This window comes from Chelonoidis abingdonii, chromosome 1 (assembly GCF_003597395.2).
Source record: "Chelonoidis abingdonii isolate Lonesome George chromosome 1, CheloAbing_2.0, whole genome shotgun sequence".
NCBI lineage: Eukaryota > Metazoa > Chordata > Testudines > Testudinidae > Chelonoidis > Chelonoidis abingdonii.
In genome coordinates this window covers 3,278,141-3,303,501 of record NC_133769.1, presented here as the reverse complement: position 1 = coordinate 3,303,501, position 25,361 = coordinate 3,278,141, and the positions used below count along the sequence as shown (strand labels likewise).

At 43.6% G+C, this 25,361-nt stretch overlaps 1 protein-coding gene across 2 annotated transcripts in view; it reads left to right on the top strand.

The window, feature by feature from the left end:
* Positions 1 to 7,434: 7,434 nt before the first annotated feature.
* The window catches only part of LRGUK (leucine rich repeats and guanylate kinase domain containing), a 75,220-nt gene continuing 57,293 nt past the window's right edge, over positions 7,435 to 25,361 (top strand). The window contains exons 1-8 of one of the 2 annotated variants that reach the window (XM_032769103.2): positions 7,435 to 7,659; positions 9,552 to 9,659; positions 10,531 to 10,612; positions 12,555 to 12,655; positions 13,366 to 13,447; positions 18,915 to 19,039; positions 22,338 to 22,481; positions 23,868 to 23,948. In XM_032769103.2, the coding sequence (XP_032624994.2) occupies positions 7,435 to 7,659; positions 9,552 to 9,659; positions 10,531 to 10,612; positions 12,555 to 12,655; positions 13,366 to 13,447; positions 18,915 to 19,039; positions 22,338 to 22,481; positions 23,868 to 23,948 (948 nt within the window). Of the gene's footprint in view, positions 7,660 to 9,551; positions 9,660 to 10,530; positions 10,613 to 12,554; positions 12,656 to 13,365; positions 13,448 to 18,914; positions 19,040 to 22,337; positions 22,482 to 23,867; positions 23,949 to 25,361 lie in introns of those variants that run through there. The other variant, XM_075063724.1, reaches the window with a different exon arrangement.

Here is a 25,361-nt window from a genome sequence, read left to right as displayed (position 1 = left end):
GGGCAGGCGCTATGCCCGAGGGGGCCCTGGGAGCAGGCAGAGGGTGCTTAGTGTAAAAAGAGTAAATCTCATTAAGGGTTTTCACATTTCTGACTGGTAAAATAATGAAGGAAGGTAATTTGGGGGAACTTTATTGCAGTAGTTATAACGTTTCCCTGAAGCATAGAGATAAAAGTCAGTGGATGGTGTCCATAAGGACTTTTTTTTTTTTTTCCCCAACCGACAGCCAGAGCAATCAGAGATCATTTTGACATTATCATTCCTGGATGGAGGTTCCAGGCTAGGCTGAGAAATTGAGTTATACAACCTCCTAGAATCATGTGCTTTAACTTGCAGTCTTTGCTCAGACCCAAAACCCATTGAAATGAACTGGTTAGTCCCCAACAATCAACCTTCTCATCCTGAGTGCTAGTGATCTGCCTACCTGTGTCTCCTCAGAGAAGTATGTCGACTCTGAAGGGTAGGGATTGGGTCCAGAGTGACCTAGACAAATTGGAGGATTAGGCTAAAAGAAATCTGATGAAGTTCAACAAGGACAAGTACAGAGTCCTGCACTTAGGAAGGAAGAATCCCATGCACTGCTACAGGCTGGGGACTGACTGGCTACTTGTCAGTTCTGCAGAAAAGGACCTGGGGATTACAGTGCACGAGAAGTTGGGTATGAGTCAGTGGTGTGCCCTTGTTGTCAACAAGGCTAACGGCATATTGGGCTGCATTGGTAGGACTGTTGCCAGCAGATAGAAAGAAGTGATTATTTCCCTCTATTGGGCACTGATGGGGCCGCATCTGGAGTACTGCATCCAGTTTTGGGGCCCCCCCCATAGAAAGGATGTGGACAAATTGGAGATAGTCCAGCGGAGAGCAACGAAAATGACCAGGTAGTTGGAGCATGTGAATTAAGAGAAAAGGCTGAGGGAACTGGGCTTGTTTAGTCTGCAGAAGAGAAGAGTGAGGGGGATTTGATAGCAGCCTTCAACTAGCTGAAGGGGAGTTCCAAGGAGGATGGAGCTCGGCTGTTCTCAGTGGTGGCAGATGACAGAACAAGGAGCAATGGTCTCAAGTTGCTGTGGGTGAGGTCTAGGTTGGATATTAGGAAACACTATTTCACTAGGAGTGTGATGAAGCACTGGAATAGGTTACCTAGGGAGATGGTGAAATCTGCATCCTTAGAGGTTTTTAAGGCTCGGCTTGACAAAGCCCTGGCTGGGATGATTTAGATGGGGATTGGTCCTGCTTTGAGTGGGGGGTTGGACTAGATGACCTCTTGAGGTCTCTTCCAACCCTGATATTCTATGATTCAATGATTCTCGGAGCTGGGTTCTGGCGGCTGCATGTTTGCATCCTTCCCATCAAATTCTACATCACTTTTCTTTGTTGCTTGACTTCCTCCATTTACCCCTTTTCACAACTCAGTCAATGAAATGGAAAAGCAGCAGATTTAAAACTGATTGAAAGAAATGTTTTTTTCTTTTTATACGATGCATTATTAACTGCCACAGAATATCACTGGGGCTTAGGATTGAGCAGGATTTTTTTTAGAAAGGGGTTACGTTTCTATGTACAGACACTCCCCGAGTTACGTAAACCCAATGTACCCAAATCTGAGTTTACAATAAAAGTTCCGTAAGCTAGAAATAGGAGGGGTTTTTTGTGTAATGGTTGGAGATACGTTTCCGACTTACGCAAAATTTGAGTTACACAAGGTGTTCCAGAACCGAACGCTTGTGTAAGTCGGGGAGCATCTGTGTAATTGAACCATCCACAGTTACATTAGACGGGGACATAAATTCTCATGCTTCAGAACACAAGCTAACTAGGTTATTTCATTACGGGATATCTTGCAATTTCCTCTGAAGTATTTGGTATTGGTCACTGTCGGAGGCACAGTATAAAAACAGCCATATTTAGGGTTGCCAACTTTTTAATCACACAAAACCAAATACCCCTGCCTCATCCCTAGCCCCAAGGCCCTGCCCCTTCTCTGAGGCCCCACCCTCTGCTTGCTCCATCCCCCCTCCCTCTGTTGCTCAGTCTTCCCCACCCTCAGTTTCACTGGCCTGGGGCAGGGGGTAGGGGTAGGGGTATAGGGGCTCTAGGCTGGGCATGTGGGCTCTGGGTGGGACCAGAAATGAGGGATCCAGGGTGTGGAAGAAGGCTCCAGGCTGGGGCAGAGGTTGGGGTGTGGGCTCTGGGGTGGGGCCAGGAATAAGGGGTTTGGGGTGCAGGAGGGGGCTCCAGGCTGGGGCAGAGGGTTGGGTTGTGGGGGGTGTGCTGGGGGTGGGCTCTGGGAGGGAGTTTGGTTGCAGGAGAGGACTCTGGGCTGGGGCAGGGGGTTGGGGTGCGGGAGGGGGTTTGGGATATGGGGTCCTGGTGGCGGTTACTGTGGCTCCCAGGAAGTGGTCGCCAGGCCCCTGAGTGCATGGACAGCTAGGGAGGCTCTGTGCGCTACCCTCATGCCCGGAGGCACAGTCCCTGCAGCTCCCATTGGTTATGATTCCCAGCCAATGGGAGCTATGGAGTTGGTCCTGGGGGCAGTGCACAGAGCCTCCACGGCTGCCCATATGTCTAGGGGCCGCAGGGACCTGGCGGCTGCTTCCGAGAACCACAAGGAGCTAAAGCAGGTATGGAGCCTACCTTAGCCTCAGGCCCCCGCTGTGCTGCCAACCAGCCTTTTAATGGCCCGATCAGCGGTGGCAACCAGAACCACCAGGGTCCCCTTTTTGACTGGGCATTCCAGTTAAAAAATGGACACATGGCAACCCTAGCCATACTGGGTCTGACCAAAGGTCCATCTAGCCCAGTATCCTGACTTTCAACTGTGCCCAATGCCAGGTGCTTCAGAGGGAAAGAACAGCACAGTTAATCATCAAGCGATCCATCCCCTGTCGTCCCAGTTTCTGACAAACAGAGGCTAGGGACACCATCCTTGCCTATCTTGGCAGCTAATAGCCATTGATGGACCTATCCTCCATGAATTTATCTAGTTCTTTTTTTAACCCTGTTATAGTATTGGCCTTCATAACATCCTCTGGCAAAGAGTTCCAGAGGTTGACTGTGTGAAGAAATACTTCCTTTTGTTTGTTTTAAACCTGCTGCCTATTAATTTCATTTGGTGACCCCTAGTTCTTCTGTTACAAGAAGGAGTAAATAACACTTCCTTGTTTACTTTCTCCACACCCAGTCATATAGATCTCAATCATATCACCCCCCCGTCATCTCTTTTCCAATATGAAAACTCCCAGTCTTATTAATCTTTCCTCAGACTGTAGCCATTCCATATCCCTGATCATTTTGTTGCCCTTTTCTGATATATCTTTTTGAGATGGGATGACTAAATCTGTGTGCAGTATTCAAGATGTGGGCGTACCATGGATTTATACAGAGGCAATACAATATTTTCTGTCTTATTATATAGCCTTTTCCTAATGATTCCCAACATTCTGTTAGTTTTTCTGCCTGTCGCTGTACATTGAGTGGATGATTTCAGAGAACTCTCCACAATGACTCCAAGATCTCTTTCTTGAGTGGTAACAGCTAATTTAGATGCCCATCATTGTACATGTATAGCTGGAATTATGTTTTCCAATGTGCATTACTTTGCATTTATCAACATTGAATTTCATCTGCCATTTTGTTGCCCAGTCACCCAGTTTTGTGAGATCCTTTTGTAACTCTTCACAGTTAGCTTTGGACTTTACTATCTTGAGCAGTTTTGTATCATCTTTATATTTTGCCACCTGTTTATGCCTTTTTCCAGATAATTTATAAATATGTTGAACAGTACTGGTCCCAGTACAGACCCCTGGGGGACACCGCTATTTATCTCTCTCCATTCTGAAAACTGACCATTTATTCCTACCCCTTGTTTCCTATCCTTTAAGCAGTTATTGATCCATGAGAGGACCTTCCATCTTATCCCATGACCACTTACTTTGCTTAAAAGCCTTTGGTGAGGGACTTTGTCAAAGGCTTTCTGAAAATCTAAGTACACAATATCCACTGGAACACCCTTGTCCACATGTTTGTTGACCCCCTCAAAGAATTCTAGTAGATTGGTGAGGCATGATTTCCCTTTAAAAAAACCATGTTGATATTGGCCTGGATGGACCACTGGTCTGATCTGGTACGGCAACTCCTCAGTTCCTTTGAAAAGGTCAGAGTGAAACAAAAAAATGTTTTTCGGCAGCTGTTGTCATTTCAAAGACATTAGTTCTCTTATAGTGTGAATATCTGTTGTGTTTTTCTCATCTGAAATGTTAAAATAAACAATTCTTTTATAGTAGAGCCATGAAGGCCATAAGCAAAACCAGGTACCCATTGTGGTAGGCACTGCCACACACAGAAGAGACAGTCTCTGAGTGACCTGATGAACTTATAGTCTAAATAGACAAGATAAACATGGGATGAAAACAGAGGAGGAGAGATAAAGGGACTTAGTTAGTCATGCAGCCATGAATAGAATTCAGATCTCCTGATTTCCAGGCTAAGACGTTGGCCACTGCATCACGCTGCTTCTTCAGTAATTCTTGAAATATCCCCCTACCATCTCAAAGAATAGTGTGTTTATATTTGTACTTAGAAGAGCTTCTTTCCTATTCCCATAACCCCATGTCTGATCAGTTTTCACCCCTGTGACGTAGCCTGAAATCCTTAATAGACATTCCATTTTGGTGGAGACTTTCAACTACGATGTAGATTTTCAGCTTATCTCATCAATGGTCCAGCTGCTGGGCTGTGTCTCAAATGTTTGCCTTTTTGTTCCCATATATATAGATATAAATATATAGATACACCGGTAATGGGAAAATAATTGTAAAAAGTCTGTCAAGTTTAATGCTGATAGACAATAAAGTCAAAAAACAAAACAAAAACAAAACAGGAGTACTTGTGGCACTTTAGAGACTAACAAATTTATTTGAGCATAAGCTTTTGTGGGCTACAGCCCACTTCATCAGATGCATAGAATGGAACATATAGTAAGGCTATATATATATACACATATGGAGACCATGAAAAGGTGGGAGTTACCCTACCAACCCTAAGAGGCTAATTAATCAAGATGGGCTATTATCAGCAGGAGAAAAACACCTTTGTAGTGATAATTAAGATGGCCCATTTCAGACAGTTTGACAAGAAGGTGTGAGGATACTTAACCTGGGGAAATAGATTCAATATGTGTAATTACATTAATTAATTAGCCTTTTAGAGTTGGTAGGGCAGCTCCCACCTTTTCATGTTCTCTGTATGTGTATATATAGCTCCTCACTATATGTTCCATTCCACGCATCTGATGAAGTGGATCAGCCCACGAAAGCTTATGCTCAAATAAATTTGTTAGTCTCTAAGGTGCCATGAGTACTCCTGTTCTTTCTGCAGATACAGACTAATAATATATGGAGATATACATATCTCATAGAGATGGAAGGGACCCTGAGAGATCACTGAGTCCAGCCCCTTGCCTTCACTAGCAGGACCAAGTACTGATTTTGCCCCAGATCCCTAGGTAGCCCCCTCAAGGGTTGAGCTCACTACCCTGGGTTTAGTAGGCCAGTGCTCAAGCCACTGAGCTACCCCTTCCCCTGGGCTGCTACTCTGAAACTTGTCAGTAAAGTCAAAGCTGATTATGGGTACCAGATTGGTTTACCCCATTTACCAAGCTGAATCAAAGTGAAGGAAATTTGAAAATAAATGTATTCTATAGAAGCCACATTACTAAAAATACCCAACAAGTACAGTTTTGTCTCAACAAATGTCTTTTCATTTCTCAAAAACGTCCAGAGAATTTTTGTTTGCAGTGTTATTGTAGCCGTGTTGGTCCCAGGCTATTATAGAGACAAGGTGGATGAATAATACCTTTTCTTGGACTGTCTGTTGGTGAAAGAGACAAGTTTTGAGTTTCACGGAGCTCTTCAGACGTTGGTCCAATAAAAGATATTACCTCACCCACCTTTTCTCTCATGGAACTTTTGTTGATGGATTTTTTCCCGTTTTTGAACGTTGTAATTTCTTTCAATGACATTTTTAGATTTCAAAATCCAAACATTTTCAAAATGAACATTTTTGATAGGGTTGGGGGGAAACCACCTTGTGACTAAGCTACCTACTTAGAATCACCAAAGTTACCCTTCCCCTCCTTCAGTCCTCCCCACAAAAACAATAGGAGTTAGGATAGCCTTGTGGCTAAAACCGTAGATTGGCATTCAGAGGCCTAGGGTTCACTGCCTGACCCTCCCACAATCTTCTGGGGGTGACAATAAGTTGCTTAGGTGTCATTAGTTTTTCACCCTGTCCTGTATCCACTGCCAACTCTAGATGGGATCCTCAACTTTGTGACCTCCCCGCTGGGTAATCACAAGCCCGGGGCTGAGAGCTGGGAGCTAGCAGGCAGGCTGTTCGTCCAGTTTTGAAGCCATAAAGTTCTCTTTGTCTAAGGCAGAGGTAGTCTATTATTTCTTGTCAAGGTCCAAATTTTTTGGTCAAGGTCCAAACTCCAGAGAAAATAATAAAGATAAGTAAATAAAGAGATTTCAGGGTCTATTCATAACTGTCTGGTGATCTGAATTGGCCCGCGGGCCACCTATTGACTACTCTGGTCTAAGGTTTATCCCCCTGTCTGGTATTGGATGGGGAACACCGAGCGCACCGCCACCGCCTTGCATGTATGACCTCACACGCCCCATGCGTGGGGGTTGTGTAGTGCTGGTGGGGGTCACACCAGTGGTGGCAGGATCATACCATTCCCTAAAGCACCAGAACGTCCTATATTCTGTGGATGCGGCAGTGCCTGCCTGATGCCCAGGGAGGGGACTCAGCATCCCCGCCTGCGTCCCACCTGGCCTGGTGCAACCCAGACTAGGGTGTGAAAGACCAGAGAGCAAGTGTGAAAAATTGGGATGGGGGTGAGGGGTAATAGGAGCCCATATTAAAAAAAAAGCCCCAAATATTGCGACTGTCCCTATAAAATCTGGACATTTGGTCACCCTAACCCAGACCACAGAATATCCCACACAGGATGGGGTCCTGCTCCCCGCCGCACAGCAAGAAGGGGACAGTCCTACACCAGCTGGACAGGAACGCTGGGTGGGCTCTGCTGCCAGTCCTGGGGAGCCAGGTGCCCAGGCCAGGCAAGGGGGGCATAGGCAGGCTGAGCAGCGCTGAGAACTACGTCACCCAGCATGCACCGCTTCCCAATGGCTCTCCCTGGCGATGGGAACTACATCGCCCAGCATGCACCGCTTCCCAACGGGTCTCCCTCGCAGTGGGAACTACAGCTCCCAGCATCCATTTGCTCCCGCTTTCCCAGGAGCCCCCGCGAACCGGCGCCCCGTTTCCCAAGCAACGGGCTGGTAAACAAGATGGCGGCAACTGGACCCCTGCCGGGGGGCAGCCGAGTCTGAAGCACCAGCACACTCGCCCCCGCTGTCCCTTCTCCCCATGGCCGAGCGGGGGGGCGAGGAGGACGGCACGAGGGGGCGGCCCCCCTCCCCCGCCCAGCTCCTTGGCGGGGTCCCCCTGGGGCCGACGCCGCCTGGGGACGGTCCCCGCCTCGGGCAGGCGCAGCTCAGTGGCTGCTACCCGGAGCCGGAGCCGGAGCCGGAGCCGCAGGCGGGGGAGGAGGACTCAGATTCGGACCTGGCCCTGGAGCCGCGGCCCATGGAGGTTCAGCTCAGTCCCCGCTCCAGGGCTACGGGGGGCGGGGAGGGTCTGGCCCAGGGCCCGGGACCGAGATCTGCCCTGCCGGTGCTGGGGAAGCTGGGCGCTCAGCCCGGCGGCGGGCACGCGCCGGCCCACGGGTGTCCGCAGCGTGTGGGGACGCCCGGCTCGGGTGGGCAGACTGGGGCTGTGTCAACCTTGGCGCTGGGGCGCTCACGTCTAGGCAGCGTGGTGGGAGCCGCAACTCCAAAGCCGCCCTGTCTACACGGCTGTTTGTGGCGTGGGGGTTCCGCCTGCCTGCATCTGTTGAGCACTGGCTGGGGGGTCTGGCAGTGCCCTCCCTGGGTGCCTGGATAGGGTGACCAGAGAGCCAGTGTACAAAAGCGAGACAGGGAGTGGGGGTTAATAGGTGCCTCTGTGTGACAAAGCCCCTAAAATCTGGAATGTCCCTATAAAATCGGGACACTGCCAGGTGGGGGTGGGGAAACCGATCATGAATTTTCTTGTCACTCTCCCACCCCCAATGTGTGCCTGTTTTAGACAGAAGGAGGGGTATAGCTGGGGCTGTTTATTTCCCTGCCCTCCTTCTCCTGTGTTGCTTCCATCAGCAGGGGCGGTTCCAGGCCCCAGCACGCCAAGTGTGTGCTTGGGGCGACAAGCTGTGGTGGGCGCTCTGCCCGTCGCCGAGAGGGCGGCAGGCAGACATCCTTTGGCGGCATGCCTGTGGAGGGTCCACTGGTCCCGCGGCTCCGGTGGACCTCCCACAGGTGTGCCTGCGGAGTGGTCCATCGGAGCTGCGGGACCGGCGACCGGCAGAACGCCCCCCGTGGCATGCTGCCGTGCTTGGGGCGGCGAAATGTCTAGAGCCGCCCGTCTATCAGTGGGGAGCTGGTGTGCTTTCATCTTCTGCACCCTACCGGTTCCCTGCCAGAAAGGAGCAGAAAACAGGCTGGCATGCAAATTGCTGAATTAATGCTGGCGAGCAAAGGCACCTCAGCATAGCTGTGTGCAGTGCGTGTACCCAGCCCTGACGTTCGATACATTCCCAGGAAGGAATGGATTTGTTTCATCTGTCTCCAATCTGCCCATCACCAAGGCATTATCACCTCATATATTTAATCATGTCTTAAATATTTCTGTAGCACCATCCGCTGTAATATCTCTGTAGCTCCAATTGCTGTAGGCGGTGCTAGGAGTTGCATTATTACTCTTTGATAAATTATTTATCTTGGTCCCTAGATTGAGATCATTGTGTGGCTTCTCCAAGCTCATAGGAATTTCACAAATCATTGGCTTATTTTCTCATTAAACCTGTGCACTGGTTCACTAGTGCCATCTGTTAACCACCCACTTTGGCAGAGGACTGATTGGTTTGTGAAAAGGATTTCACATTACTCAAGCAAAAAAATGTTGAGGGGCCACTGATTCTCAGACTGTGTTAATTTTTGAGTACCCAGCTTGAGATATTTTCGGTCTGATTTGCAGAAGAACTGAGCATTCATAACCCAGTTGATGTCTAAGGGAGAGGCATGCACTCAGCGCCTCTGCAGATCAAGCTCTTTTGAAAGTTTTGCATCTGAAATATGAGGTACAGAAAACTAAATGGCCCCTTTTGAAAAGGTTGACTTAGGCCTTTTCTATTGCTTATATGAGAGTTCGGAGCTAGTGTACAGTATGTTTTGAATGCTAAAGTTATATCCAATAATATTTTGTTTTTCTGAGTATATAAAGCTGTTGCAAATGGTGCCACAGTAGGGACATGAGGCTAGAAGTAAAACCTGTGTTCTGTTCTTACTTGCATCCCATGCAATCCTAGTGACTTCAGTAGGATTGAACAGTATAGAATTTGGTTTCTTAAATCTATATAAGAGTGTATCTGTCTTTCTTGTATTTTGCAGGAACATTTTGATGGGGTGCTGGATGAAGATACTGTGGCTGAGGCCCTGTACAAACTGGGGCGTTCAGCCCCTGGCACCAAGTTTGTTTACCTTAATCTGTCACTGTCAGTGAGTACAACCAAAAAACAAACATCTTTCATCAGAGCCATCTTTGTGATCACTGATGTAGTTCTCTGCTCACAAGCAGGGTGATAAGACAAGTGTGAAAAATCAAGATGGGGGTGGGGGTAATAGGAGTCTACATAAGAAAAAGATCCAAAAATCAGGTCTGTCCCTATAAAATCGGGACATCTGGTCACTCTACTCTAAGCTGAATTTCACTCTTAACAGGCGATGGCCTGTGTGACAAGATATGTCCTCTTTTTTCAGGAGGCAGGCATAATCTTTTCACCTCCTGTAGTTGTCACTTCTGTGCCTTACGTGGGGACCTTTGGAAGGCTGTGACTTCACTCCTGGATCAGTCCCTCTTTGTTTTCTACTAGGAACAGCTGTAGCTGTAGGTGTCAGGGATTCCTCTTTACTCTGTCTCCAGGGTAACTTCCTACAGTACTCTTGTTCTGCTCGGTCAGAGCAGAGGAGGAGGGGGAGGTGATAATCCCCTTGAAATACAGCTGTAACATCACTGTGGTGGGAGGCAACTGCTGCTGTCCAAGAAGATTAGCAGAGCTGAACCCAGTTAAAGATGACTCGCCACAGATTCCTCTTATATGCAGCCTGATGTTGTGGCATTCCCTCTAGATGCAGCCATCTCTCATGACTGCATTTTTTTTTCTGCTTTGACTTTTTTCCTCATTTGTGTCTGGTTTGGGCATGAATATATCTTGCTTTATGTAATCATATTCTGGAGGTCTCAGATCCCAGCATCCACGGGAGGAAGCTGTGGATGTCTCATCAACACTTCCTTCTACCATGTCTCCTAAGAGAGCAGAGTGTGGTTACCCAGCGAGTTATTAAAGCTTCTTTGTTTTTATTTTCCCAGGGGCGTAATTTAAGTGACATTAGCATTCTTTCCAGATACATTCACTTAGAGAAGTTGGAGCTTTCATACAATAAAATTAATGGTATGTAGTAAGTACGCTAGTAAACTCTTGGCTTGTAAAATCATTTAAGATGAAAAATACAGTGTTCTGCGTAGCTTTAATATTATAAAACCCATCCACACATTAATGACATTGCTAATCCAACTCTGTAGAGTGATACAATAGCTGCATCTCCTTGAGAATGATTTACTGATAGTATTCATACAGCTGTACCAGCTTATGCTAGGCAACATGAAGTAAAGATTATTGTCTGGTTTATTATTTGGACATAAAGTGCGAACAACCATGTTAGTGCAAGGTTAAGGTAGAGATTTTACAGCTATTCCAGTCTTGGGGCTTCTCTTCAGCAAAGATTTCCAGCTGAGGCTGAAGCGTACCAAATTGCGTGCTGCTTTTATGATGATCACAGTCAGGCCTCATGTCATTTTATTCTGTGTTTGCACAGCACCTAGCACAATGGGGTCCTGGTCCATGATTATTAATAATAATAAGGTGTGTGCGGTAACCTGCTACATCATGTAGCCTCTGCCTTAGTACTTGTACATTGGGAGAGCTGGAGATCAGTACATCACTGTGACTGTCACAACCTCACTGTGCCCATTTTAATTTTTGCAAGTAGAGTACCAAGTAGATGTCTGAATTGAATAGGGCCCTTCTCCCAAGAGATAATCTCTCCTTTCTTGACCGCTTTAAGATTATGCCTTTTATGAAGTAATTACTAAGATCTAAATTCAGGGGGGAAGTCGCTTGCTCTGCTCAGGGCTGGTGCAACCATTTAGGCGGACTAGGCGGTTGCCTAGGGCGCCGAGATTTGGGGGCACCAAAAAGCACCCCCCAATTTTTTTTTAAATGGTTGAGCAGCCCTGCTGCTAGGACAGAGAGGGAGTCTGGGCTGCCGGCTCAGGTTGTCCCCTGGGTCAGGGCGCCGCCGCCACAGCCGGCAGCCAGAGCCCGTTCACCAGCCGCACGACTGGCAGCGCCATGTCGCTGGCCAGGGCGCGCCGCGGCAGCCGGCAGCCCAGGGTGTCCCCTGGGTCAGGGCACCGCCGTGGCAGCCGGCAGCCCAGGGTGTCCCCTGAGTCAGGGCGCTGCCGCAGCAGCCGGCAGCCCAGGAGCCCCCTGGGTCAGGGCGCCGCCGTGGCAGCCGGCCCAAGGGGTCCCCTGGCCCAGGGAAACCCCGGGCTGCTGGCTGCAGTGGAGGCGCTCTGACCCTGGGTTAGGGCGCTGCCGCGGCAGCCGGCAGCCCAGGGTGTCCCCTGAGTCAGGGCGCTGCCGGAGGGGGCAGCAGGCAGCTCCCATGGAGCTGCCGCAGTGGTGCCTGCGGGCGATTGGCTGCTCGCGCGGCTCCGGTGGACCGCCCGCAGGCACACCGGACCCTCCGCAGGCACCACTGCGGCAGCTCCACCGGAGCGGCAGGACCAGCGCGTGGGGCGGTGAAATTGCCCTCCGCCTAGGGTGCGCAAAACCCTAGTGCCGGTCCTGGCTCTGCTATTATACACATAACTCTTAAAACTGGCTTGAGCGATGCTATGTGGAACACAGATTGATTTGTGACTGATCTAAAGGTAAATTTTCAGTCTTGTCTGAGACTAAAGAGCCTAAGTCACTTTTGGAAATGAGATTTGGGCTCATAAATCACTAAGGCTCTTTTGAAAATTTAACGCTAGGTGACAAAGTTAAGTTAGGATGATAGCAAACTAAACCAATTTTAAAAAATAGAGATTTGATTTAGGAATTGGGCATTTTTTCTCTGTCTTGAGTTGTTCACAAAGTATCTTTTGTGTAGGTAGAGGTGCTAATACATTGAATTACTGTGGGTCAAGCCTTGTTCTATGTCTTGCATGGTTTAAAATTTATTTTTGGTTGCTAGCGGTTGTAATTACTATATTACATTATGACTCCATAATCTATGTATTTCCCTATGTATTATTTTACTTAATTTGGTGTTTCCCCTTTGTTATAGATTTGTTTTGTGTCAGTCATATGCCTTACTTACTGGAACTTGACGCTTCCAATAATGAACTGACTACATACTTTGATTTCAAGCCACCTAAAAATCTCAAGGTAAGTTGTGAAAAATGTTTTTTATCAGGTTTGAATTCAAAGAGGCCTTTTAAATGTAATTTAGATTCTGTACTAAACCAGGCAAAGAGATCAAACTTCCTTTGTCCCCTACACATCCATCTTATTCTGGTTGCCATTTAAAAAAAAAATAATTGCACCTCTCATTTGGTTTCACATTCCTGAACCCCAAACACTATGGGAATGGCATTTTACACAATTCATTGTACTGGTTAAGATTTTGCCAAATGAATAAAATCTTGAATGGAATCAGTTCTCACCTTTCAGATTGACTGGTACAATCAGTACTGTGAAAGATGTATGTGACATATAGCCATATACTGTTCCACTTTCTCTGCTATTGTTTTGATATAATCCACTATGGGTTACAAAGGTCTGGACATTGTTTTGAAACACTGCCACTGTGGATTCCTCTGCTTTCCCTTCCTGATCTCTAATCTTTATGTGTCATTGCCAGGACCATGCATATTATCTGTAGGAGGAACACAGAATAGTTAATGAAGCTTCCAAAATTTGAGTTATGTATCTAATAAAAAACCTTTTGTTATGTTTCACCACGTATTAATATTAATGACCCTTTTATTTTGTCCACAAACCCCACCACAAGTATAATGGAAAAGCCAGTTAGTTTCACAGGCACCTGGAAGTCCAGAAGAAGGGAAAGAAACCTCATGTGTCCTTTTTCTCTTCAGGAGGTGGATTTTTCGTACAATCAAATACCTGAAATGCGAGATCTGTCCGCATACCAGTCACTTACTAAACTCACACTGGACCGTATCCTTTGTGGTAATGACAACAGGAGAAGGTGGTTTGTTGTTGTTGTTTTTGTGAAGGGCTGTTCATTCTGAATAGCTGCCCATCTTCACTGTGTAGCTTCACTCAACCATACAATGCTGCCTTGAAAATCAAGGTGAAATAGTTTTTAATCTAATGATCAAATTGATTTTAACTTAGTAAAACATTAATATTTATAAAGGCAGGTGAGTGGGAGTGTTTGGAAAGATCAAATTCTCTGTCAAGGGAAAATAAAAAACCTTCATGCCCTGAAAAGCTAAGAAAGCCATGAGTCATACTCCCTAGACATGGCAAAGGTGATAAACAAATGCTCACTGCAGCACTGGGATATGAAGTGTAATCTTTGGAGTTTACTTTAACTCCTTTGTGCTCAGATTCAGGATTTCTCTAAGCTATAAGTGAGAAGCTGGGAGCGGAAGACAGGGGTGAATCTCTCTAAAGTTGCCTGTTCTGTACATTTCCTCTAAAGCTCAGATACTGGCCACTGTCAGGGCAGGATACTGGGCTAGATGGACCATTGGTGTGACCCAGTCTGATTGTTCTTATGATACACACCTCTTAATGAAAGAATTTAATGTTAATATGAGTAATAATAATTACTTGAGCCTCGGAGCCTGTGGTATTAATTTAGATGTAATATATGGGCTAAAAATGTTAACATCATCAAGTCACTGTCCAACATTAAACAATGTTAAACAAGGTCTGAGGTTTTGTATACAGAGACCTCAGTCTACTTACTACCATGGTAATCACATCATTAACAATCCTTTGAACTTGAGAAGGAAAAAGAGTTAACATATTTGAAATGTTAAATATTAAATAAGGCTTTCGTTTTTAATAATCCCTAATTCCTTTTCACTGGAGAGTTTTTAAAAGAAAAAAAAACAACCTTGTTTGACAGTCTCTTAGGTAGATGATAATAACTGTCCATTTGAGGAAGAGAAAATTTAGTTGAGACAGACTGGAGCTGCTGCTGCTGCTGTTAAAGTCAGATCCTGTTTCGTCCCAGGTGGCAGTTAGGATTCCTCTGTAGCTAGCAAATGTGGCGCTGCCATTCAGGGCCGCCCAGGGGTGGGGGGCAGCAAGTGGGGCAATTTGCCCCTGGCCCCGCAGGGACTCCCACTAGAGTTTTTTGGGGGCCCCGCAGTGGGGTCCTTCACTCATTCTGGGGCCCCGGAAAACTGTTGTGGGGCCTGCGCCCCTGGAGCTTCTTCTGCTCCAGGTCTTCAGTGGCAATTTGGTGGCGGGGGGTCCTTCTGCTCCGTGACCCGCTGCTGAAGTGCCCCGAAGACCCGCAGCGGGTCTTTGGCGGCAATTCGGCGGCAGGGGTCCCACCGCCGGTCTTCTGGGTATTTTGGCAGTGGGTCCCAGAGCGGAAGGACCCCCGCCGCCAAATTACCACTGAAGCAGGGGCCCCCTGTCGCCAAAGACCCCAGGCCCCCTGAATCTTCTGAGCGGCCCTAATGTCATGTGGGTTCCTTTCTCTGGCTAGGCCTGGTCAGGACATCTCTCAGAATTAGGATGTAGAAGTTCCCAGGAGATGGTGAGGGTGGCAGCCATGATGGTGAAGATTGGACCTGCAGCCAATTTTTCTCCCAAAGTCTCTTCCTTTAAGGACCCCAAAAGGGAGTAGTAGGGGAATAGCCCACCCGCTCTTTATTTTGTCCACCAATTAGATCCAGTTTCCAACACACCAATTTTGGTTTACTGATTGCACACTTTTCTGGTTTACCAAGCATGATCTTAACACAGTCCTTAAATTATATAAGGAGACTCTTTTTTTATTTGGACTAATTCAATCTTTCCAACCTTTTCCCATCAACATTTGTTATTCTGGGTTATTGTGACATTTTATAAGCTGTCATGTACTTGTTACAATTGAGCTCATAATTAGGGTAAATTTGTAGGCCCAGTTATTACAACAAGCCTCACTTATGGGCCAGGACCCCTTTGTGCTAGGTGCTGGACAAAAATCAGAGAAAAAGACAGTCCCTGCCCCAAAGGACTTACAGTTCAAGTATAAGACAAGAGACAATGGATGGATACTGACAGATGGGGGAGTGCAAGGAAACAGACCATGTTAATCACCATGATTTGAAGTAGTCTCAGCACACCAGTGGCTTAACTGTTGTCAGGATTTTGTAGGCGTCACAGCCAAGGAGAGTTAATGGGCAAGAAGTTCCCACTTTTTAGCATTAGAGGGGATTCAGCGTTTGTGTAGATTTAATTTGATTGAAAATCAAGTTGGTGACAGGTGAGCTGCTTTAATTGAAAAAACATTCTGCCAGGTAACCTTAAAAGTAGCTAAAATGGACTGATTTTCAGGTTCCCGCAGAATCCAGGAAAGCTAAGGCTGTTAAATGTCAGTGTATAAGATCGTGTTGTATGTGAGATAACACTACATGCAGTGCAAATTGTTCTCAAAAACACCTTTCAGTCTGTGAGTACCCTAGGTTGTGGCGTAGTAAACCCCATTCTGGTGAAGATCTAATAAGGATGTGTTAGATACTTAAGTTTCTCTACTGTCTGCTTTTCCAAGGCATTTGCTTTGCAGAGCTGCCCTTATTCCTCTTGAAGACTCTCCTTCTCCTACACTTTTCTAAGGCTTGCTCCACACTTAAAACTTACATCAGCATTGCTGTGTTGGTCATGGGTGTGACAAAAACTCCAGTATAGACACAGCTGTTCTGACAGAAGAGTGATTCTATCTGCTTAGCCAATGGGATTCGGAGAGGAGGTATTCCTACATGGACCGAAAACCTCCTTCTGTTGGTGTACACTGCATTTATGCTAGGGGACTATACTACCATAGCCATGCCAGTAAGGGGTCTGTAGTGTAGACACAGTCTAAGTTAGTGCTCCATGTTGTTCTCTTGCATTCCCATGTAAGCTTATAATACTTACTAAGGCTTAGGAACCTCTTTTCTCCTGCCTTGTAAATTACATCCTGAGTCTTTGTTCCAGGAGGAGAGGATTTCAGGCTGTATCATTTTGGTTCTTTGTCTTCCATACTCAAGTAACGCTATTACTGAAGGATGTTATTTCAGCGTTCTTATTTCTCACAGGGGTGGTTAGCTCATTTGCAGGCTTTTCAGGTTACCTTGTTGACAAGTTTCACAAGGTGTACAGGTGACATGATTCTTGTTGGAGAATGGCACTGAGATGGCATTCAAATTTCCTATTGCAAAGCAAAAATAATGTGACCAATAAAAAAAGGTCAAGGGTTGTTATCACTAATCTGAATAAGAATTAAGATTTTTCATTTGCTTTGAATGCAGCAGTTCAGTATCTTTATTTGATTCATTTGATTTGTTGTCAGCAATACAGGAAGAACAACTATGCGTATGAGTGCATCAGGACCATTTGAAATTCAGAACATGAACGCAGAGTTTAAAATGCAATATGGCACCATTCCTAACTTGTGTCAAGCAAAACTCACAGAAGACATGGCAGCCAAAACAAGTTGTTCTTATAGTCTACAAATGAAACAACATTTCTTAAATATCTTACAGTGGTGAAAGTGTTTGGGATGCATTTCTTAACAGACAGTAACTAAGTATCTCTTCCTGTATTTCAGTGAGCTGTGATGCAGATGGTAAGGTCATTACAAGTTTTCCTGACAGTCGCACACACAAACGTACCTGACAGGATTATAAATTCATCTTCTTAGAGGAAATTGTCTAAAACAGAAAGGAATACAGTTTACTAAGGCAGTAATACCTGACTGCGTAGTTGTAGTGGATCATTAAGATTCTAAAATCGGTTGTTAGTGCTGACTGATTTTCTGCATCTTTTTGTGTTATCACCATTTATTTTACATTTGTAACCTCTTGGACCCTAATAGGCTGGTGTTTTACTTACTTGTAATCCATGATTGACTGGGTCCACTAGGGCCAATATCAATCATGTGCCCAATAAAGTTTTGCCATAGACTTCAATAGGAAGAGGAGCAATCCTATTTTGTCATAAAGTCCCTGTCTAACCACCAAGTATAGTACACTTAATCCTGCCTCAGCACAGGGCGATGGACTAGATGGCCCCTTGAGGTCTCTTCCAGCCCTTCATTCTATTGTGGTCTGAGTGCACTTTTCAAAACATGTCAAGCAGCCTAGCATAGGCCCTATAAAATGGTAGACTGGGCCAGAGCGTGTTAGGGTGTGGCAAAAGCTGGCCAAACTCTGGTCGTTCGGCACAGCACATAGTTGACCTATGGAACTCGTTAGGTGGGAATGTTGTGAAGGCCGAAAGTATAACTTGGTTCAAAAAAGAATTAGAGAAGTTCATGGAGGATACGTCCATCAACGGCTATTAGCCAAGATGGTCAGGGATGCAATCCAGTGCGCTGGGTGTCCCTAAACCTCTGACTGCCAGAAGCTGAGACTGGATCACAGGTGATGGATCACTCGATAAATTGCCCTGTTCTGTTCATTCCCTCTGACTCATCTGGCACCAGCCACTGTTGGAAGTCAAGATACTGGGCTAGATGGGCCACTGGTCTGACCCAGTATGGCTGTTCTTGTGTTCTTATAACAGGATTGTATTTTCTTTCATTACCCTGGTAGGATAAATGCAGCTCCTAATTGCATTTGATTAGAATTATTGGTATGGTTCTGGCAGGGAAAAAATAATCTGATAATTTGTCTACAGGCATCCAAGGTTTGAAATGTGGTTGGCTGTGTTACAAAAAATGTCGCTGTCCCAGTCTTCGGACTGTGGTATCATTCTCCCATATACATTAAAATGAAATATTGTTGCCCCTGTGATTGCATAAAGGCATCACTCTGCATCCTGCTTACTATACTTTGGAGTATTGTAGCTGGGTTTCTTATTTATATTCTCTTGTTTTTAAAGTGTCTGATTCCAATTTGGTCTTATATGATATGTTTAGTTTTGCCTTTGCTTCGTTTTAAATTAAAACGACACAGTCACCACCACTGGGACACAGACTCATTACTGAGACTGTTATAACTTACTTCAAATTCAAGTAAAAATTTGAATACCCACATAATATCGTGGATAATATATATTATACTTATTTATTGTTATGCTTTATGGTCTAAGCAGTAATGCTATGGGGTCTCATTGTGCTAGGTGCTGCACAAACATATAATAAAGTATGGTCCCTGCCTCAAAGAATTTATGATCTTGGGTCCTGGATCCTGCAACTGACTTGACGTGTGGAGCCCCATTGACATCAGTGGACCTCCCAACAGGTGTAAAGAACTGCCCACATGCACACAGTTGCAGGATTGGGGCTCGGGCTTGAGAGACAAGATGTAAATGCTGGTTGAAACAAATAAGTTACAGTTGAAGGACGAAGATGGTATTAGTAAAATGAACGTCTGTGTATGAGAAAGAGAGAGACCGACCTGCTAACTTAGTTCTAAATATTGCTATGATTTTTTTGTATGTGATTATTTTCCTTAAGTGCAACACTGATGCATAGATAATAATATAGAGGAGATCAAAGGGCTAGAAAAGTGCCATAGTCTGACTTATCTTAGCTTGGCACACAACAAGATCACTACAATCAGTGGTTTGAAAAACTTACCTGTCAAAATACTATGTCTGGTAAGTGATGAGTTAATTTTTTTTAATAAAAGCTCTCTTCTTTAAATGGCCTTGTTCAGCTCCTTAAGAAATGTATTTATGATAAGTACGCTGCTTTCCAGAGGTCTGTTTATAGAGGACACAAGTAAACTTTGGTTAAAAATTTGCTTTTCTACTCTATACTGTTTTACTAATGTCGTAGCTCATTTTCTCTTTGGTAATCCTTTTAGAAGTTAAAAATATCAACAGTGTGTTGGCCCCAAATATAGTATTGGAAAGAATCAAAACTTTATTTTGAAAGAATCAAACGTGTATAGACTAAATTAATTAATTAAAACAGTGATTTTTTTAAACAGACATTCCCTTGCAAAGTTGTTTTGGTTTACAGTAGCACCATGCTAGGATATGGGGGGTGAAAGGGAAACTGACCAGTCTATATTTATTTTCCAACTTCCAAGATGAGTAAAATTCAGTAAGTTAATAACATCAGTTATAGAAAGAAACTTATTTTGAGGCTCTTGAAGTCAGAGTGGCAGCATGATCCAATGAATAAGTCATGGGCCTTATTTCAGAATATGTTGGTTCTGTTCCTGACTCTGACACTATATGGTTCACTTATCACAGAATAATAGAATATCAGGGTTGGAAGGGACCTCAGGAGGTCATCTAGTCCAACCCCCTCCTTGAAGCAGGACGAATCCCCAACTAAATCACACTTACCTCAGTGTGCCTTTGTGTCTCAGTTTCCCTTTCTGTAAAATTGGGATAATACTTAGCCTTATTTGTAAAGCCCTTTGCGATTCTTAAGTGAAAAGTACTACATAAATGCTATGTAGTAGTAGTTGTAAGTGGTGTTAGAAACATAGGTGAGAATATTTTTAAAAATGAACTGAAAGTGTGCTTTTAAGTCATTGTAAAAGCACAAAGTACCTTTTTCCACCTCTTCCTTTAATATTCTTTGTAATTATGATCTTTAAAATAATGTAATTGATATCTTCAAGAACTTGAATCTGAAAATACATATCTACATGCTTAAGTTTATGCACATTAAGAGTGAATAAATACGTGTGTCATGTAAAGCAAGTTCTTTATTTTTACGTCCATAACATTTTTAATTTGTTTTTCTGTGCTAAAGTACAAAATGGCACTGTAGTATAGAAAAGAATAGTTAAATCTTACGTAAGTCATATGCAATTGTTCCTTTCACTTCTTTAACTGATTAGCTTATTTTAATATGCACTAAAATGTGTTCATTTTTAATAGTGGACAAAGTAATGAGCACTCTTGTATTTTAGGCATACCATTCTTTCAAATCCCTCAATGCCAGTGAATCTGGAACTCTGGCTTACAGTGAAAGTAGAAAAGATTGATTCAGATTGAGAGAAATCTTAAATTAAAAAAACTAGAATGAATTATAAACTTGTAGAAAATTACATTTTCAGAAAGATCTCTTTTCTCTTTATACAGTTTTAAAAATACTTATTCATCCTTTTTTTTAAGTAGAAACAAAGCAAGTCACCTACTCTGTTTCTGTTTCCCCATCTGTAAAAGGGGCTGATAACACTTATGCCTAATTAGTTGTATTTGAAAACATTTTGAAGATGAGAACTCTGTGAAACTGCAAAGCATTATTAATATGACCACGTTCTGTATTTTTGTATTTCCATGCTACTGTGACTGCTCACATAAAGACTTCTCTTTTTTCTTTAACCAGCAAAGTAGGTAGTCACATAAAAATGTTGTAAATAGTGAAATTTGAGTGTAGCGTCGTCTTTTACAAATTCAATTAAGATGCAAATAGACTGTACATGGCAGAAAAGGGTTATTTTTTTCCCTTTGATTCAGCTTTCTTTCCCATTCTCTCTTGATCTCTTTAGGAAAGAAAATAGAAAGGTCTCAAGTTCTGAAGAAGGAGTGTCAGTAATTTAAATACTGCTTAGATACGCCAAAGAGCCCATATTCTGCCCTTGTTTGCAAAAAATAATGAGTAGTGCTGTAATGAACTGGATGCTGAGCAAGTTTGCACTTTCCAAAAGAGGATTCCTCACATCCCTTTGGTGCACAGAATTTTGTGTGCACCGTTTGCACAGCATTTTGCAACTACAACTCTTAGCTGTACCTTATTGAACAGAAGTCTCATGAGGAAGAGGAAGGGAAGAGAGAGTCTCCTTGCTATTAATAGTCCGATCAAAGATTTAAAAGTCAGGAAGAATGTCAAGGACAGACAACTGGATCAAGATTGCAATCCATTTATTTATTTATTTCTCTAGTTCCTAAATATTTATTAATAGCATTTGAAGTTCCCAAATAGCTTTCAGCATAAAGTGACACTGGTGGAATGAGATGCGTAGCTGTCAAGGTTATGGTTACAGATTGTGTCAGGTGGAGAACTCATCTTGGGGTAGCTACAGTAATTGGGGCGCAAGATTAACGCACAAGCTAGCAAGCTATACCATGCTAGGAGTTGGTAACAAGGATGACTGAATGATTGATGAGGTTTCAAGAAATGAAACTACCTGGAACCTACTCAGAAACATGTGACCTTCTCATCTCTTTCCTCTCCTGGAGAAAGGGGAATCAGGCCTTGTGTACAGAGAAAAGCTACTTTTGGGGGCCCCAAAAGCAATCCCAACTACCAGATTCTGATATGCTTCCTTACAGTAATTTCAGTGGTGGTATTCATGGAGTAAGATACTACCCAAACTAGAGGTTAACAACCACTGAGGTGAATAAGATAAGTTGACACATCAGAGAGCTATTGTTTTGGGCTGCCTGCAGATTCAGGAAAATAACTGTATTGATTTATGTACAGTTTACATTTTGATCTTTTTTCAGCCATATAGGTAACAAACATAAATTTTTAATAGATGAAGTCTTGGCTTCTAGGCACAATTCTACAGTGGTAAAGGGATTCTGTAGCCACTTCCATGGCTATGAAATTGTGGAGAAAATCAGGGCCCCATTTATTTTGCTGACACACAGCACCAACCTGCTACTTAAGGTAGTGCACTGAAGATAAAACAGTCAGGCGGTTTCCCCATTTGTTGCTTCTTGTGCAGAATGAGAAATTATAAACTGGCATCTCAAGATGAGGATGGGGTTAATATGAGGGGCAATGTTACTTTCATGCAGTGCTAATGTTTACAAAACCCAGGAGAAGAGAAATGGCCTGTCCTGTTCTACTAAGACTCAAAAAGGTATTTAAAGTGAACGCAGAAATTACCCATTTAGACATTAGGATGCTGTTCCTCATCAGAAACATTTTTTTCACCTATGAAAGCTTGTGAGGACTTATTATATACTTTGGATTGATTTTCAGTGCTCTAACCAGATTGAGAAGGTAACTGGTTTGGAGGACCTGAAAGTCCTCCAGAACTTGGACTTGTCCAGTAATAAAATCAGTAGCTTAGAAGGTTTGGAGGAGCATGAGCTACTAGAAGTGATCAACCTAGAAAATAATCAGGTAACATCCTGCATACCAATCTGATTTGTTTTTGGCTTTATCGTCTCTTTCTGAAATTCAGCTCTTTGAAGGTTCAAATAAAAAATAAAGTGAAAGACATAGGCAAAGATATAGGGTGACCAGACAGCAAATGTGAAAAATCGGGACAGGGGATGGGGAGTAATAGTAGCCTATATAAGAAAAAGACCCAAAAATCGGGACTGTCCCTGTAAAATTGGGACATCTGGTCACCCTACAAAGATACCATTTTTGAAATAGTACAGAATGATTTAAATGATTTACATTAACTGGTTCCCACAGTGACGATTTACAATCCACTTTTTCAAAAGTGGGCATAATGGTCTTATCCGGAAAAAATGTATGTGCAAAAAAATCCATACTTGTGAATGCATGTATGATTGCATGGGCAAAGGGATAATTGTGTGCACAAATGAGTACTTGCATGTGCAGATAATAGGGGTGGGGTGACTTCCTGATTAGGTGTCATTCTACACACAAATCCACTGTTGGTGCGTCTATTCGGAATCATTCAGTATCTTGTGTTGTTTTTCAACACACCTAATGTATGCTTGTTTTGTTTTAATTGTCAAGTCCTGTGATTGGTCTTAGGATTCAAAAGCAGCCAATAATGCAGGTTTTAGAGTGAGGGTCCTCACTATGACTTTGCTTTGGACACCAAATGAAAAAAAAAAAAGGTTATTTACAGAAAGGGAGCTTTTTTTCCTGCTTGTGACTCTAAACCTGCAGGAACTGACTGCAAGCCGCAGTCTTTCAGGGCACCCCATTGCCTGGCTAGTTCACTTCAGCCAAAAGTACACCTCTACCTCAATATAACGCAACCCGATATAACACGAATTCGGATATAAAGCGGTAAAGCAGTGCTCCGGGAGGGCAGAGCTGCGCACTCCGGCGGATCAAAGCAAGTTGGATATAACGCAGTTTCACCTATAACATGGTAAGATTTTTTGGCCTCTGAGGACAGCATTATATCAAGGTAGAGGTATATTACTATCTGATAGCAATTTGCTTAATGGCCTGTATGAAATGTGGTGGTGGTTCTTAGTATATTTCCAGTGTCTCAAAAAAAAAAAAAATAAATTGGGCACATTGCGGTTTGGCAAGATACTATGCAAAAGGTTGGAGAGAGCTATGTCTTTTAAAATAACCATCCAGTCTAGCCTAAGCAAGTCACCCAGCATTATGGAAGATACATGAGTTGTGTGACAAGAAGTGTGTTACTGCATGCCGTGGACACGTGTACACCTTTGGTAGGTGTAGTGAGGTTTTCGTATCCACATTGTAGTTTGGCACCAAGATGCTTTCTCCCCATAGTTATCTTATGCTATGTGGCTTTTTACTGATATCATTTTTTCTGTGAATAACTAGATTTATGAACTGGGTGAGCTGGAATATATTGAAGACCTGCCACTCCTCAGAGTGCTCAATCTGTTAAGAAACCCAGTACAGGTAAGAAAAAGGTGAAAAGGTGCCCAAAAATATACTTGCAGTGAATACTATTAGTTCATCCTTTGTCAAAGTGTTAGAGATATGTATGGACAGAATAGATGCTGGGCATGCCCCTCTAAAAATATGTAGAAACTTTAGAGCTCTGATTCAATTCCCAATGAGGTTCGTGGAAAGGATCCCATTAATTTCAATGGCAGCTGGATCAAGCCCTGAGTGAACCGCCACCTTTTACAACTGCCTCTCCTTGGAATCACTGTAGCTCTGTCAGTCCCAGGATATTAGAGAGATAAGGTGTTTGAGGAAATATCTTTTTATTGGACCAAACTCTGTTGGTGAGAGAGACAGGCTTTTGAGCTTACACAGAGCTTTTCTTGTGTAAGCTCGAAAGCTTCTCTCTCACCAACAGAAGCCTCATCCACCTTGTCTGTCCATGGAATGGGCTTCTTTCTTTCTTTCTTTCTTTCTTTCTGATAGATTTGTTTCTCATTCAAGAGTGCTACAATCTTCCCTGATTAATGAGCTAAAACAGCCCATTTATCAATGACAGAAACCTTTAAAGTGGAGTAAAATCTTATGTACTGACTTTGTACACCATGGATTTATAACTTGTCCTGGATGATGCTGAAGATTAAAAGTCCTAGCACCCTGCTTTGATGATTTTAGATCCTCTTTGAACTTTGCACTGTTTTCCAGTGTCTGGAGAAGAAATATTAAGGGCTTAACTTCTCCCTCCTGTTTTAAGATAACTCTGTCGATTTCTATGGTGGCTTCCTTGAGAATAGTCTGTTGTTGCATGCAATGGAGTGAACATAAAGAAATGTTTGAAATATACCAGCTCTTCCTGACCTTGCAGCATTCTGCATCATTTCAGAAAAATTCTGGATGGGTGAGGAAGGGGCAACGCATATAGAACATTATCTGTGATTATATTATGTCCTGCAAAGTTGCAGAATTGGGTGGGTGGAAGTGGAGCATAGGGACCTATGAAAAGTTGGGGAACCAAAGTCTGGGGGTCAGCTGCATCCCTTGCCTCATAGCAAATGATGCCCCTAACCCTTTTATATCACAATAGACAAAGCTTCTGAGAGCAGAATTTTACCTGATTAAAATGTGTCTCTCTGTGTGGGTGCGTATTTTTTCCAGTTAATTTACAGGGTTTTCAGTTACTTGTGAAAAATAAACAATAATTATCTTAAAACAGCTTTGAAACGCTTTGAATTTTAATGGTTTAACAGGGCCTGACTTTTCTCAGAATTAATATGCTTCAGCAGGTTGTCAAGATGTCAGCTTCCTATTTAATTGTTAATTATTCTTTTTTATTATGTATCAGACTTATTTTTTTTAGTGATTTACAAGCATAGATAGTGATTATATTTTATACTCTAACTTTAAAGAAAAGTTTCCATAACACTT